The 12,067-nt window shown below is 48.6% G+C and overlaps 2 protein-coding genes across 4 annotated transcripts in view; one reads left to right on the top strand and one right to left on the bottom strand.

Moving 5' to 3' along the window:
* LOC133360122 (26S proteasome non-ATPase regulatory subunit 5-like) overlaps window positions 1-1,018 on the top strand; it is a 17,920-nt gene extending 16,902 nt beyond the window's left edge. The window contains exon 7 of the mRNA XM_061578708.1: window positions 985-1,018. Within this exon, the coding sequence (XP_061434692.1) occupies window positions 985-1,018 (34 nt within the window). The remainder of the gene's footprint in view (window positions 1-984) is intronic.
* A 320-nt stretch (window positions 1,019-1,338) lies between these two features.
* The window catches only part of LOC133360146 (coiled-coil domain-containing protein 180-like), a 91,698-nt gene continuing 80,969 nt past the window's right edge, over window positions 1,339-12,067 (bottom strand). For all 3 annotated transcript variants that reach the window (XM_061578733.1, XM_061578735.1, XM_061578734.1), the window contains exons 31-35: window positions 10,643-10,802; window positions 8,253-8,413; window positions 7,005-7,142; window positions 3,950-4,061; window positions 1,339-1,511 (exon numbers count right to left, since the gene is read on the bottom strand). In XM_061578733.1, the coding sequence (XP_061434717.1) occupies window positions 1,354-1,511; window positions 3,950-4,061; window positions 7,005-7,142; window positions 8,253-8,413; window positions 10,643-10,802 (729 nt within the window). In that variant the 3' untranslated portion in view covers window positions 1,339-1,353. The remainder of the gene's footprint in view (window positions 1,512-3,949; window positions 4,062-7,004; window positions 7,143-8,252; window positions 8,414-10,642; window positions 10,803-12,067) is intronic.

The raw sequence follows: 12,067 nt of genomic DNA, 5'->3' as shown, positions 1-12,067 counted from the left end.
CTCTGTGTGGTCTGTGGGTCTCTGTGTGATGAGTCTGTGGGTCTCTGTGTGGTCTGTGGGTGTCTGTGTGATGAGTCTGTGGGTCTCTGTGGGTCTCTGTGGGTCTCTGTGTGGTCTGTGGGTCTCTGTTTGATGAGTCTGTGGGTCTCTGTGGGTCTCTCTGGGTCTCTGTGTGGTCTGTGGGTGTCTGTGTGATGAGTCTGTGGGTCTCTGTGGGTCTCTATGGGTCTCTGTGTGGTCTGTGGGTCTCTGTGTGATGAGTCTGTGGGTCTCTGTGGGTCTCTCTGGGTCTCTGTGTGGTCTGTGGGTGTCTGTGTGATGAGTCTGTGGGTCTCTGTGGGTCTCTGTGGGTCTCTGTGTGGTCTGTGGGTGTCTGTGTGATGAGTCTGTGGGTCTCTGTGGGTCTCTGTGTGTCTCTGGGTGGTCTGTGGGTGTCTGTGTGATGAGTCTGTGGGTCTCTGTGTGGTCTGTGGGTGTCTGTGTGATGAGTCTGTGGGTCTCTGTGGGTCTCTGTGGGTGTCTGTGTGGTCTGTGGGTGTCTGTATGATGAGTCTGTGGGTCTCTGTCGGTCTCTGTGGGTCTCTGTGTGGTATGTGCGTCTCTGTGGTTGTTGTTGGTTGTTTGACTTGCATCCCACTGGGATTTTTGCACACAGCGTTGGTGTACGGTGTTTTTTTTCTGAAATATTTTGCTGTCTTTTCTTGGATTTTCTGTTTGCACTCAGTCACATAGTCACTTTAAAATGTTTTTTTGTTCATGTTTTTGTTTTTTGTTTGTTGCAGTTGCACCCGATTCAAGAGCCGAATGGCTCACAGGGCTACACCTAATAAATGAATGAATGAACTTTCCGCTGCTCATTGACATTCCAAGCACGCTACCTCGCAGCGCTCCTCTGCGCACTTTCAGTTTTTGATCCACACATATTGGTGGTGACACCCCCGTTAGCGGCAATACTCGTGTTCCCACTGTGTGTGTTTGTTTTAGATTAGTTCGCACCGTACAGAGCCAACTGTGCTAATCGGAGGCGCAGGGGAGAAGAACAAACTAAATAAACAAAAATCTAATTTTTTTATTTAAAGCTTTCGTGACTGCAGGGATTCATCTTCTTGGTTCTTTCGGTAAAGTCACGTAGAATGGAAATAATAAAATAATACAAGTTAAATATTATAAAATAATAACAGAGTCTGAATCATTCAGACGCTGTCTTTCCGACAGACCTGTTCTTCACCTGAGGACGGCTGCTTGCGTTGTGGCCGAAACGTCGTGACAATTATTTTATTATGTTTTATTTTTATTATTTTATTATTTCCCTTCTACGTGACTTTGCCGTAAGAACCAAGAAGTTGCGAGAACTTACTGCGCGGATGGTGGCTGCCCTGACGTCCCCTCTTCCTCCTCCTCTTCCAACTCCTCCTCCACCTCCTCCTCCTCCACAGCTCTCGCGCTTTCCTCCTCCCGCCTCCTCCTCGTCCGGAGCAGCGTCGACGTCTTCTCCTGCACGACATGCGGCTCTGCGGTGCCACCAAGAGAGACGTCACGTGGCAACGCTCGTGAGCAGAGCCGAGGCTCTGCTCCCTTCGGAGGTTCGATCCCGACCTCTAGGGCCAGATTAAGGTTATTCCAGATTTGAAGCTTTCGCGACTGCAAGGATTCATGCTCTTAATTTTTTTCGGTAAAGTCACGTAGGTAAAAAATGAAATTTAAATTAATAAAAATAAAATACAAATATAATGTAATAATATAATTTATTTTAATTAAATTTCTTACCTACGTGACTTTACCGAAGAAACTAAGAGTATTAAGGTCATTGTTAGGCCCTCTGCACTTCTGTTTCGTAGGCCTTCGGTGGTAATCCAACGGTCGGCGGTTCGAAAGGTTTTAATGAAGCCGCATTACGGGGCCTCTCATGTGAAGAGGGCGACTTGGAGGACAGGGGCTGTGTGCCGGCACAGCGGAGGGGCTGGGTTCGAATCCGGGTTCCAGGCGATGCCTGTGGTTAAACCGCGTTCTTTCATGCAAGGGGGTTGATGGTCTCAGCCTGGTCACCGGTGACTCACATTAGAGGCCCACAGACTCACATAGACACCCATGTATTCACATAGAGATACGTAGACTCACACAGAGACCCATAGACTCACGTAGAGACCCATAGACTCATGTAGAGATCCATAGACTCATAGAGATCCATCGACTCACACAGAGATCTATAGACTGACAGAGATCCACAGACTGGCACAGAGACCCATAGACTCATACAGAGATCCATAGACTCACAGAGACCCACAGACTCACATAGAGATCCATAGACTCACGTAGAGATCCATAGACTCATAGAGAACCATAGACTCACATAGACACCCATTTATTCACATAGAGATCCATAGACTCACAGAGATCCATAGACTCATACAGAGATCCATAGACTCACAGAGATCCACAGACTCACACAGAGATCCATAGACTCACACAGAGACCCATAGACTCACGTAGAGATCCATAGACTCACAGAGAGATCCATAGACTCACACAGAGACCCATAGACTCACGTAGAAATCCATACTCACAGAGATCCATAGACTCACACAGAGATCGATAGACTCACTAGAGACCCACAGACTCACATAGATACTACCCATAGACTCACATAGAGACCCATAGACTCACATAGTGATCCATAGACTCACATAGTGATCCACAGACTCACATAGAGACGCACAGACTCGCATAGACAGCATTGTCATTTAAACCAGGTTGTCAAGTGCAGGGAGTCGATTGTCTCAGCCTTGTCACCAACGACTCCATAAAAAAAAAAAACGTCAAATGAAAATGAGATTTCGCACTCCATTTGGCTACAAACTCAACTGTGAGAATTATAAACGTCTGGCGCTTCGACCGTCAGCGCAACAACAACAACAACAAAGTTCCTGAGACGCCGTGACCTCCGCCGGACGTAGGGGGGGATGGAGGGATAAAAGGTAAATGCCTCTGATAATTGTTTTTTTTACCCTTCCATCTGGCAACAAAACTGACACCTTTTTTTACAAGGAGTCATGTTTGCAGACCACAATACCTGCAGTCATAATGCAAAAAAAAAGAACTCTGATAATATATGCACTGTCCTTGAAGTTTTTTTTTCCCTTTTGTTGCCAGATAGAAGAGTTAAAAAAAACAATTATCATATTTTTTACTGGCAAATGAGGTTCCAATTGTGTAAATGCCTCTGTCAAGATTGTTGTTCACAACAAGTCCCACGCCATTTCTCTTCCACAAGCGAAGTGGGGCTAGGGATGGATGGGGCTGGGGATGGGTGGGTGAGTGGACGGGGCGGTGTGAGCGAGAGGGGCTCTCCACTCCTCTGGATCCTCTTCCTCGTGACGCGGCGGCGAACGCGGCATCTGGGCACTCGCCCCACGATCGGCGCGCAGTGACTCGCCCCTCAGTGTCACCCCAAGATCGGCGCGCAGTGACTCGCCCCTCAGTGCCACTGTGGGCGCCCTGCCCTCACAAATATCCCAATGGATTCCTATCCCTCGCGACACGGGGCGGCGACAATTAGGACGAGGATGGCCGTGCTAGGAGACCACGGCTAGAAGGCCACGGCCGGGCCAGGATGCCGTAGCCCGGCTAGGCCACGGCCAGGCTAGAAGGCCACGGCTGGCTTAGGCCGCCATGGCTGGGTTAGGCCCACAAGGCCGGGCTAGGATGCCATAGCCCGGCTAGGCCACGGCCAGGCTAGAAGGCCACAGCGGGCTAGGCCACCACGGCTGGGTTAGGCCCACAAGGCCGGGCTAGGAGGCCATGGCTGAGTTAGGCCACGGTCGGGCTAGGATGCCACTATGGGCTAGGCCACCACGGCCGGGTTAGAAGGCCACGGCCGGGCTAGAAGGCCACAGCCGGGCTAGAAGGCCACGGCTGAGCTAGGCCAAGGCCTGGTTAGGCGGTGACTCACCCGTCGCCTTGAGGTCCCTGGCGGTAGGGAGGGCATCGCAGGCCAAGAGCGCGAGCGTGGAGATGGCGGCCAGGTGGACAACAAACTCCTGAGCTTCGCTCGCCACGCATTCCTGCACAGTTGGAGTGGAGCCAAGGTCATGCTGGAGGCACCAACATATGTCTCTACGTATCTCTGTAACTCTGAGGATCTCTACGTAACTCTATGGATCTCTATGTAACTCTACGGATCTCTGTGTCACTCTATGGATCTCTGTGTAACTCTATGGATCTCTGTGTAACTCTGTGGATCTCAATGTAACTCTATGGATCTCTATGTAACTCTATGGATCTCTGTGTAACTCTATGGATCTCTCCGTAACTCTATGGATCTCTGTGCAACTCTATGGATCTCTGTGCAACTCTATGGATCTCTGTGTAACTCTTTGGATCTCTACGTAACTCTATGGATCTCTCCGTAACTCTATGGATCTCTGTGTAACTCTATGGATCTCTACGTAACTCTATGGATCTCCATAACTCTATGGATCTCTATGTAACTCTATGGATCTCTATGTAACTCTATGGATCTCTACGTAACTCTATGAATCTCTACGTAACTCTATGGATCTCTATGTACGTCTATGGATCTCTATGTAACTCTATGGATCTCGATGTAACTCTATGGATCTCTACGTAACTCTATGTATCTCTACGTAACTCTATGGATCTCTGCGTAACTCTATGGATATCTGCATAACTCTATGGATCTCTGCATAACTCTATGAATCTCTACGTAACTCTATGCAACTGCAACGACCCGTGACTGCTGCCAGTCTGAGTCGAATCACTTTCAACGACCCACAGGTACGTTTGTTTACCTTCCTTTGCACCGAACCGCGCTCATTGCAGGTACGGGGGAAGGACATCAAACTAAACACAGCAAGCAGTTCTAAAGAAATTAATTCGTCAATCGAGATGATTTAAAGGTGCGAAGCTCCAGTGGCTTCATAACATTGGAAGGGAAGAGCATTCCAGACGGCCGCAGAAATGTGCAAAGTTGCGTCTGCGAAAATACCCTCGGACTTGGACCGCCGTCAAAATCAGTGTGAGCACGCGACATCGACCGATAGACAGCAGCGATAGGCAACCGTGGACCGGTTTTGTGCTTATCTGGACTCATCAGCGCTCAGCCAGCATTGGTGACCATGCCGTGCTGATGAGCGCTCACGAGAACGAAAACCGGCACTAGGCTGTCTACCTCTGCATCGCCGCTGACGTCCATATGTGCGACACGTGCTCACGGTTGTTATCATTGCTGTTGTTCTTCTTGGTTCTTTCGGTAAAGTCATCACGTAGAATGGAAATAATAAAATAATACAAATAAAACATATAAAATAATTCTCACGCCGTTTCAGCCACAACGCAAGCAGCCGTCCTCAGGTGGAGAGCAGGTCTGTCGGAAAGACAGCGTCTGAATGAACACCACCAGGCTTGGCTATGGGCAGTGTTGAGTCTATGGGCAGTGTTGAGTCTATGGGTAGTGTTGAGTCTATGGGTAGTTTTATTTAGATTTAAAGCTTTCGTGACTGCAGGAATTCATCTTCTTCAGACTGTCTACTCGACAGACCTGCTCTTCACCTGAGGACGGCTGCTTGCGTTGTGGCCGAAACGTCGTGAAAATTATTTTATTATGTTTTATTTTTATTATTGTATTATTTCCATTCTAAAGCGAAATTTAATTGCTGTTGTTACGACAGTGACCTCTGACTAGCGGACCGCAAGGACGTGTGTTCATTTGCCATTCCCATTTGTTCAGGAAACGCCGTGGATGTTTTTTTTTTGTTTTACACGAAGCAACAGAGGCTGGGTGAATTTAACAAGAAACTATTTTTAGAACATCATTTGTAATGGCCAGGTCGCTTCTCAAAAAACACATTCAGAGTTATATACATTTCCACTTAAATTTCGATTTAAAGCTTTCGTGACTGCAGGGATTCATCTTCTTGGTTCTTTCGGTAAAGTCACGTAGAAGGAAAGTAATAAAATAATAAAAATAAAACATAATAAAATAAATTCTCACGACGTTTCGGCCACAACGGCTGCTTGTGTTGTGTGGCCGAAACGTCGTGAGAATTGTATTTGATTATGTTTTATTTTTATTATTTTATTATTTCCATTCTACGTGACCTTACCGAAAGAACCAAGAAGACATTTCCACGTATTATTGATGATGATGATGATAAGACACTTCGTTGAGTTATCATTTGTGATGGCCGGGTCGCTTCTGAAAAATTGCTTCATCGCTCAGTGTGGGCCTTAGACCTGGTACAATACGAAAAAAAAGTTTCCGTTTTTTTTTTACTTCATTGCGTAGAAAGTAAAAGTTCAAGTTAATTTTGTTTTTCATGACAACGATAATTTTCACGACGTCAGCTTGTTAGGCAATTCGGTGTTTTCCCTTCACTCTCCCAGTGAATGGAACGATTCAAGGAGGGCAGGAAGGCAGCGGCCTGGAGACGACCCCGGGTGCTTGCCAACAGTTTAGTTTTAGTCTTTGATTTTTGTTTAATTCTTTAATTAACAAAAATATACAAAAATACAAAATTAACTATTTTTTTAAATAATAATATACAAAAAATATTCATCTTCTTGGTTCTTTCGGTAAAGTCACGTAGAAGGGAAATCATATTTTGGTTCTTTCGGTAAAGTCACGTAGAAGGGAAATCATATTTTATTATTCCCTTCTACGTGACTTTCGGTAAAGTCACGTGGAAGGGAAATAATAAAATATTATAATAAAATATTATTTCTCTTCTACATGACTTTACCGAAAGAACCAAGAGAAATAATATTATTTCCCTTCTACGTGACTTTACCGAAAGAACCAAGAAGATAAATCCCTGCAGTCACGAAAGCTTTAAATCGAAACAAAAAATATTATTCGTAAATATTTTTTTAAATTTGAAAATGTATTTTTTTGCGCTCCCCGCTGCCACAGTTCAAACCCCCTTAGGAAGAAAAATAAAATAAAAAAATTTAAAACAACAACACGGCGACACAAAACGCGCCCTTGCCTGCAGCGCGTCGCAGTGCCGGCAGATTCCCTCCCGGTGAGCGGCCTGCCTCTCCGCCTCGTCGTCGCGAACGCCGCCCAGCTGCGCCGCGTTGTCCGGGTGGCCCAGCGCCGGGCGCAAGCGTCCCGCGTTCTCACGCTGCGCGGAGAGGGGGGGGCGGGGGACACGGGCGGGCAGCGCCGGTCGCGGTCGGCGATTGCTACGCAGTCTGCCCCGGCCAGAGGTCGTCGCTCGCCCCTTCGCACAGCCGCTCGTAACGTACGCTCACTCAGTGGCTCCATCACTCACTCAGTGGCTCCATCACTCACTCAGTGGCTCCATCACTCACTCAGTGGCTCCATCACTCACTCAGTGGCTCCACTGCTCACTCAGTGGATCCACCGCTCACTCAGTGGCTCCATCACTCACTCAGTGGCTCCACCGCTCACTCAGTGGCTCCACCGCTCACTCAGTGGCTCCATCGCTCACTCAGTGGCTCCATCACTCACTCAGTGGCTCCATCACTCACTCAGTGGCTCCATCACTCACTCAGTGGCTCCATCGCTCACTCAGTGGCTCCATTACTCACTCAGTGGCTCCATCACTCACTCAGTGGCTCCACCGCTCACTCAATGGCTCCATCACTCACTCAGTGGCTCCATCACTCACTCAGTGGCTCCATCGCTCACTCAGTGGCTCCACCGCTCACTCAGTGGCTCCATCACTCACTCAGTGGCTCCATCACTCAGTGGCTCCATCACTCACTCAGTGGCTCCATCGCTCACTCAGTGGCTCCATCACTCACTCAGTGGCTCCATCACTCACTCAGTGGCTCCACCGCTCACTCAGTGGCTCCATCACTCACTCAGTGGCTCCATCACTCACTCAGTGGCTCCATCACTTAGTGGCTCCATCACTCACTCAGTGGCTCCATCGCTCACTCGATGGCTCCATCGCTCACTCGATGGCTCCATCGCTCACTCAGTGGCTCCATCGCTCGTTCACTCTCTCGCCCACTCGCTCGATCGCTGACTCAATCGCCGACTCAGTCGCTCACTCAATCACTGAATCACTCACACAGAAGGGTGACTAAGTCGCTCTCTCATCCACTCAGTCACTTTGTTACTCACTCACTCATTCACTCGCTCACTCACTCACTCGCTCAATTACTCACTGACACAGTGTCTCACTCAGTCGCTCGCGTGACTACTTATTGACTCACGCACTCACTCGGACACCCGTCCTAGCGGTGGATACAGAACGTCTCACCTTTTTGCACTCCAACTCATCGAGCTCCCGTTCCATCGCGCTCCTCAGCGCTTCCAGGGATTGGCTCAGCCGGGTCAGGTGGCTCCGCAAGATCTCTCCGATTCTCTGCTCGGGGATGTCAGCACTGAGGATCTCCAGGTCAGTGAGCTGCTGGCGGAAATCTGCAAGTAAAAAGGAAAAGAGATGATAAAAAATAAAAAAATAACCCATAAAAACAAAGTTTTTCACTATAAATCCTTTATATGCGTGGCGGCTAGAGTCCTCTCGTCCTCTGGCTTGAGATGGCTGCCACCTATGGGTCAGATGATTGCCTGCCACCATTAAGCAATTGGTAATTAAATAGATTTTTTTTTCCTAAAAAGTGTAAAGTTATGGAAAAAAAATTTCACGAAAATAAATTGTCACGCACAACGAGTCTGTGTGCAAAATGTCAGCTCGATTGGATCACGGGAAGTGGGTTAAAAAACGACCGAAAGATTTGCACGGTCGTAAGCGCGCAAGCAAGTGAACTTAAAATAAAGGATTTAAAAATATAAGCACCATCACGAGACATGCCAGGGTTAGATTTAACAACGTAAAATGTGTACCGTTTAACACGTAGCAGGCTTTCGCGACCAATATTATTCATAATAAAGGTTTTTGGGTCAGATCGCGTTATTTATAAATGTGTCGTAACCCTCCACCACCCGACACGGCCAATCAGTAAAAAATGTGTCACGTTTTCAAAGGACAAAATAATTCACTTCTTTAGCCCACCGGTGTGCTGAAGAGAGAATCAACAGCATTTTAAAATGTGAGTAGCACGACGTTTCGCTGATAATTACAATCAGCTTCATCGGGCAAGAATGGTGAAGCTCTCCTGTTGCTTCCGTTCTTTTCGCGCTTGGGCTACATTTTTAATTACAGAGTTTTATTTTCATTGATATGTTGTTTAAAAGTTGTTATTTCCCATTCGTAGCAGTTTACATCAACTCTATAACCAACTTATATTAAACGGGAACAGGGCGATTCTAAATGAATCTACAACCTTCGATTTCTTTGCGCGATTCAGAGAGTCGATTCTTGGCGCGGTCGGTTTTACATTTTAAATTACACAGTTGTATTTTCATTGGTATGTTATGTTTTAAAGTTTTCAGATGATTTTAAATGTATTTTCCCCCCGGGCAACGCTGGGTATATCGAGTTTATAGCACAAAGTCGTCGCCTGACAAGTGTGGGGTGTCGAGGCCTAGTACCGTGCAGAGCCTCCGGCCTCGCCTAGATTGCCCACCCGGCCGAGGCTGGGTGCTGTGGCCGTTCCCCCCCCCCCCCGCGCTACAATAATACTGTCTAATCGCTATAATTTTATTATCTACCGACCCTATGATAGTAATTGCACACATTGGGGTGGGGGGGGAGTGAAGAGGACGTGAAACTTTCATGAATTTACCTCAGCGTTGCGTGTTAATGCGTGCGCATATTTTTTACGGGAATTAAAAATGGCGTCCACCCCACAGCGACGGCGTTGCTGCCCTTTGCCAGGGGCCAGCCGCCCGTTGCCAGGGGCCAACCGCCCGTTGTCAGGGGCAACCGCCTTCCCGCATGCCACGTGCCGGTCGGCAATAGTAAATAAATAAATAAAGAGAAATCGCACTAAATCGATAATCGGTCCGATTTAAAGTTTAGATACGAAAAATTGTAAATGCCTAAGTTCACCGCGGGGCCGGGGGTGTGCCCACCGGCAAATTTAATCTCGGCGAACCCCACGGTCCGAGAGCTAAATCCCCCGGAAGCGAGCGTACGCAGACGGACGGACAGACAGACAAACAGACAAAAAATTTATTATATAGGTTAGATGTGTCGTTAAACCCGCCACCCCCCCCCCCCCCCGCCAATTGTAAGGTTTTGTGTCGCGTAAACACAAACGTGCCAATCAGTCACACTAGTTCAGCACTCACCGCTTGTGTGTTGGAGAGATAAACCCACCGCAACATTTATCCCTCCGCCGCCTTCACTCCTTCCCATCCGCTCCATCCCCTTTTCGTTGTTGGTTAGCACCCCGTGAACGATTGTTTAAGGGAACTTAATAAATTTTTATAACTATTATTCATAATACAGGGGGGGGTTTTGGGTTACGGTGGCGGTGGTAGCGGTGGTGATGTCGGTGATGGTGGTGGTGGCGGTGGTAGCGGTGGTGGTGGTAGCGTTGATGGTGGTGGTGGTAGCGGTGGTGATGGTGGTGGCGGTGATGGTGGTGGTGATGGTGCTGGCGGTGGTGATGGTGGTGGCGGCAGTGGCGGTGGTAGCGGTGGTGATGTCGGTGATGGTGGTGGTAGCGTTGATGGTGGCAGTGGTAGTGGTGGTGATGATGGTGGTGGTGATGGCGGTGATGGTAGTGTTGGCGCCCTCACCTGCGACGCAGTGCTGCCGGTAGGTGCGGGCCTGGCACCGGTACGCGACCAGCTTCAGCGCCAGACCATCGGCGCACCGCTCGGCGCTCTCCGGCAGCAGCGCCACGGGCCGCGGGATTCCGCCGCGCCGATCCTTGCGCTTGTAGAGGCCATAGTAGTCCTGAGCACCACCGGCGGTGGCGGTGGCGGTGACGGTGGCGGTGACGGTGGCGGTGACGGTGGCGGTGACGGTGATGGTGGCGGTGACGGTGGCGGTGACGGTGGCAGTGACAGTGACGGTGACGGTGGTGGTGACGGTGGTGACAACGCAAGCGCAGAAGCAGAAACGGGAACAGGGTGGGGACGTGTGGGGGGGGGCGACCGAACGAAAGGTCACGGGGGCAGGGGCCGTTCGGCACCATGTCCCACACTCTTAGGTTTTTTCGGTAAAGTCACGTAGGTAAAAAATTAAAAATACAATTAAAATTAATAAACGTAAAATTAAAATCACCATGTTTCGGAGGCAACAAAAGTTTCCGTCTTCAGGTGGAACCATCACAGCACGATTGCTGTATCAAGTAAAAGAGAAATTCCAAGAGACCCGACCTTGTATATATACTGGTTGAGGGGGGGAGGAGCCAGGGTAGGCCCCTGGATAGGAGTTTTTCTAAATCCTTTATATTAAGTTCACTTGCTTGCTTGCGCGCTTGCGCGCTTGCTTGCTTGCTTGCGCGCTTACGATCGTACAAATCTTTCGGTCGTTTTTTAACCAACTTCCCGTGATCCAATCGAGCTGACATTTTGCACACAGACTCGTGAAATTTTTTTTCCTCTTTTTAGGAAAAAATAAATGATATTTAATTACCAATTGCTTAATGGTGGCAGGCAATCATCTGACCCATAGGTGGCAGCCATCTCAAGCCAGAGGACGAGAGGACTCTAGCCGCCACGCATATAAAGGATTTATATTGAAAAACTTTGTTTTTACGGGTTAATTTTTTTATGATAAGGTTGGTTTTTATTCTACTTTTATTAATTTTCATTAAATCTTTCATTTTTTACCTACGTGACTTTACCGAAAAAACCTAAGAGTATGAATCCTTGCAGTCACGAAAGCTTCAAATCTAGAACTATGTCCCACGTTTCGATCTGCGTGCCCTAACTCAGGAACTGACCAGGCGAGGTCTGTTCCTGGCTGACTGGACGCCGATTCCGCGTGCAAACTGGACTTCGTTTCGCGCCGTACGTAGCCAGCCACGCCGATTGGAGGTGCAGGATTATCCGACGTCGCGCCCGACGAAAACAGTCCGACGTTCCTACGGCGGCAGCCAGGATGGTGCGGTGGCGCACGAGCTAGTTAGCTCGGCGACCTGCGTTTGATTCCCGACCACGGCTAACATCGGCCCGCGCCCACCAGTGCGACGTGGTATGGTCAAACAGCTCCCG

The sequence above is a fragment of the Lethenteron reissneri genome, chromosome 67 (assembly GCF_015708825.2).
Source record: "Lethenteron reissneri isolate LAM-NWPU_2019-01 chromosome 67, ASM1570882v1, whole genome shotgun sequence".
Lineage (NCBI taxonomy): Eukaryota > Metazoa > Chordata > Hyperoartia > Petromyzontiformes > Petromyzontidae > Lethenteron > Lethenteron reissneri.
Note: the sequence above shows the minus strand (reverse complement) of the source record. Positions and strands in the feature narration are given on the sequence as shown.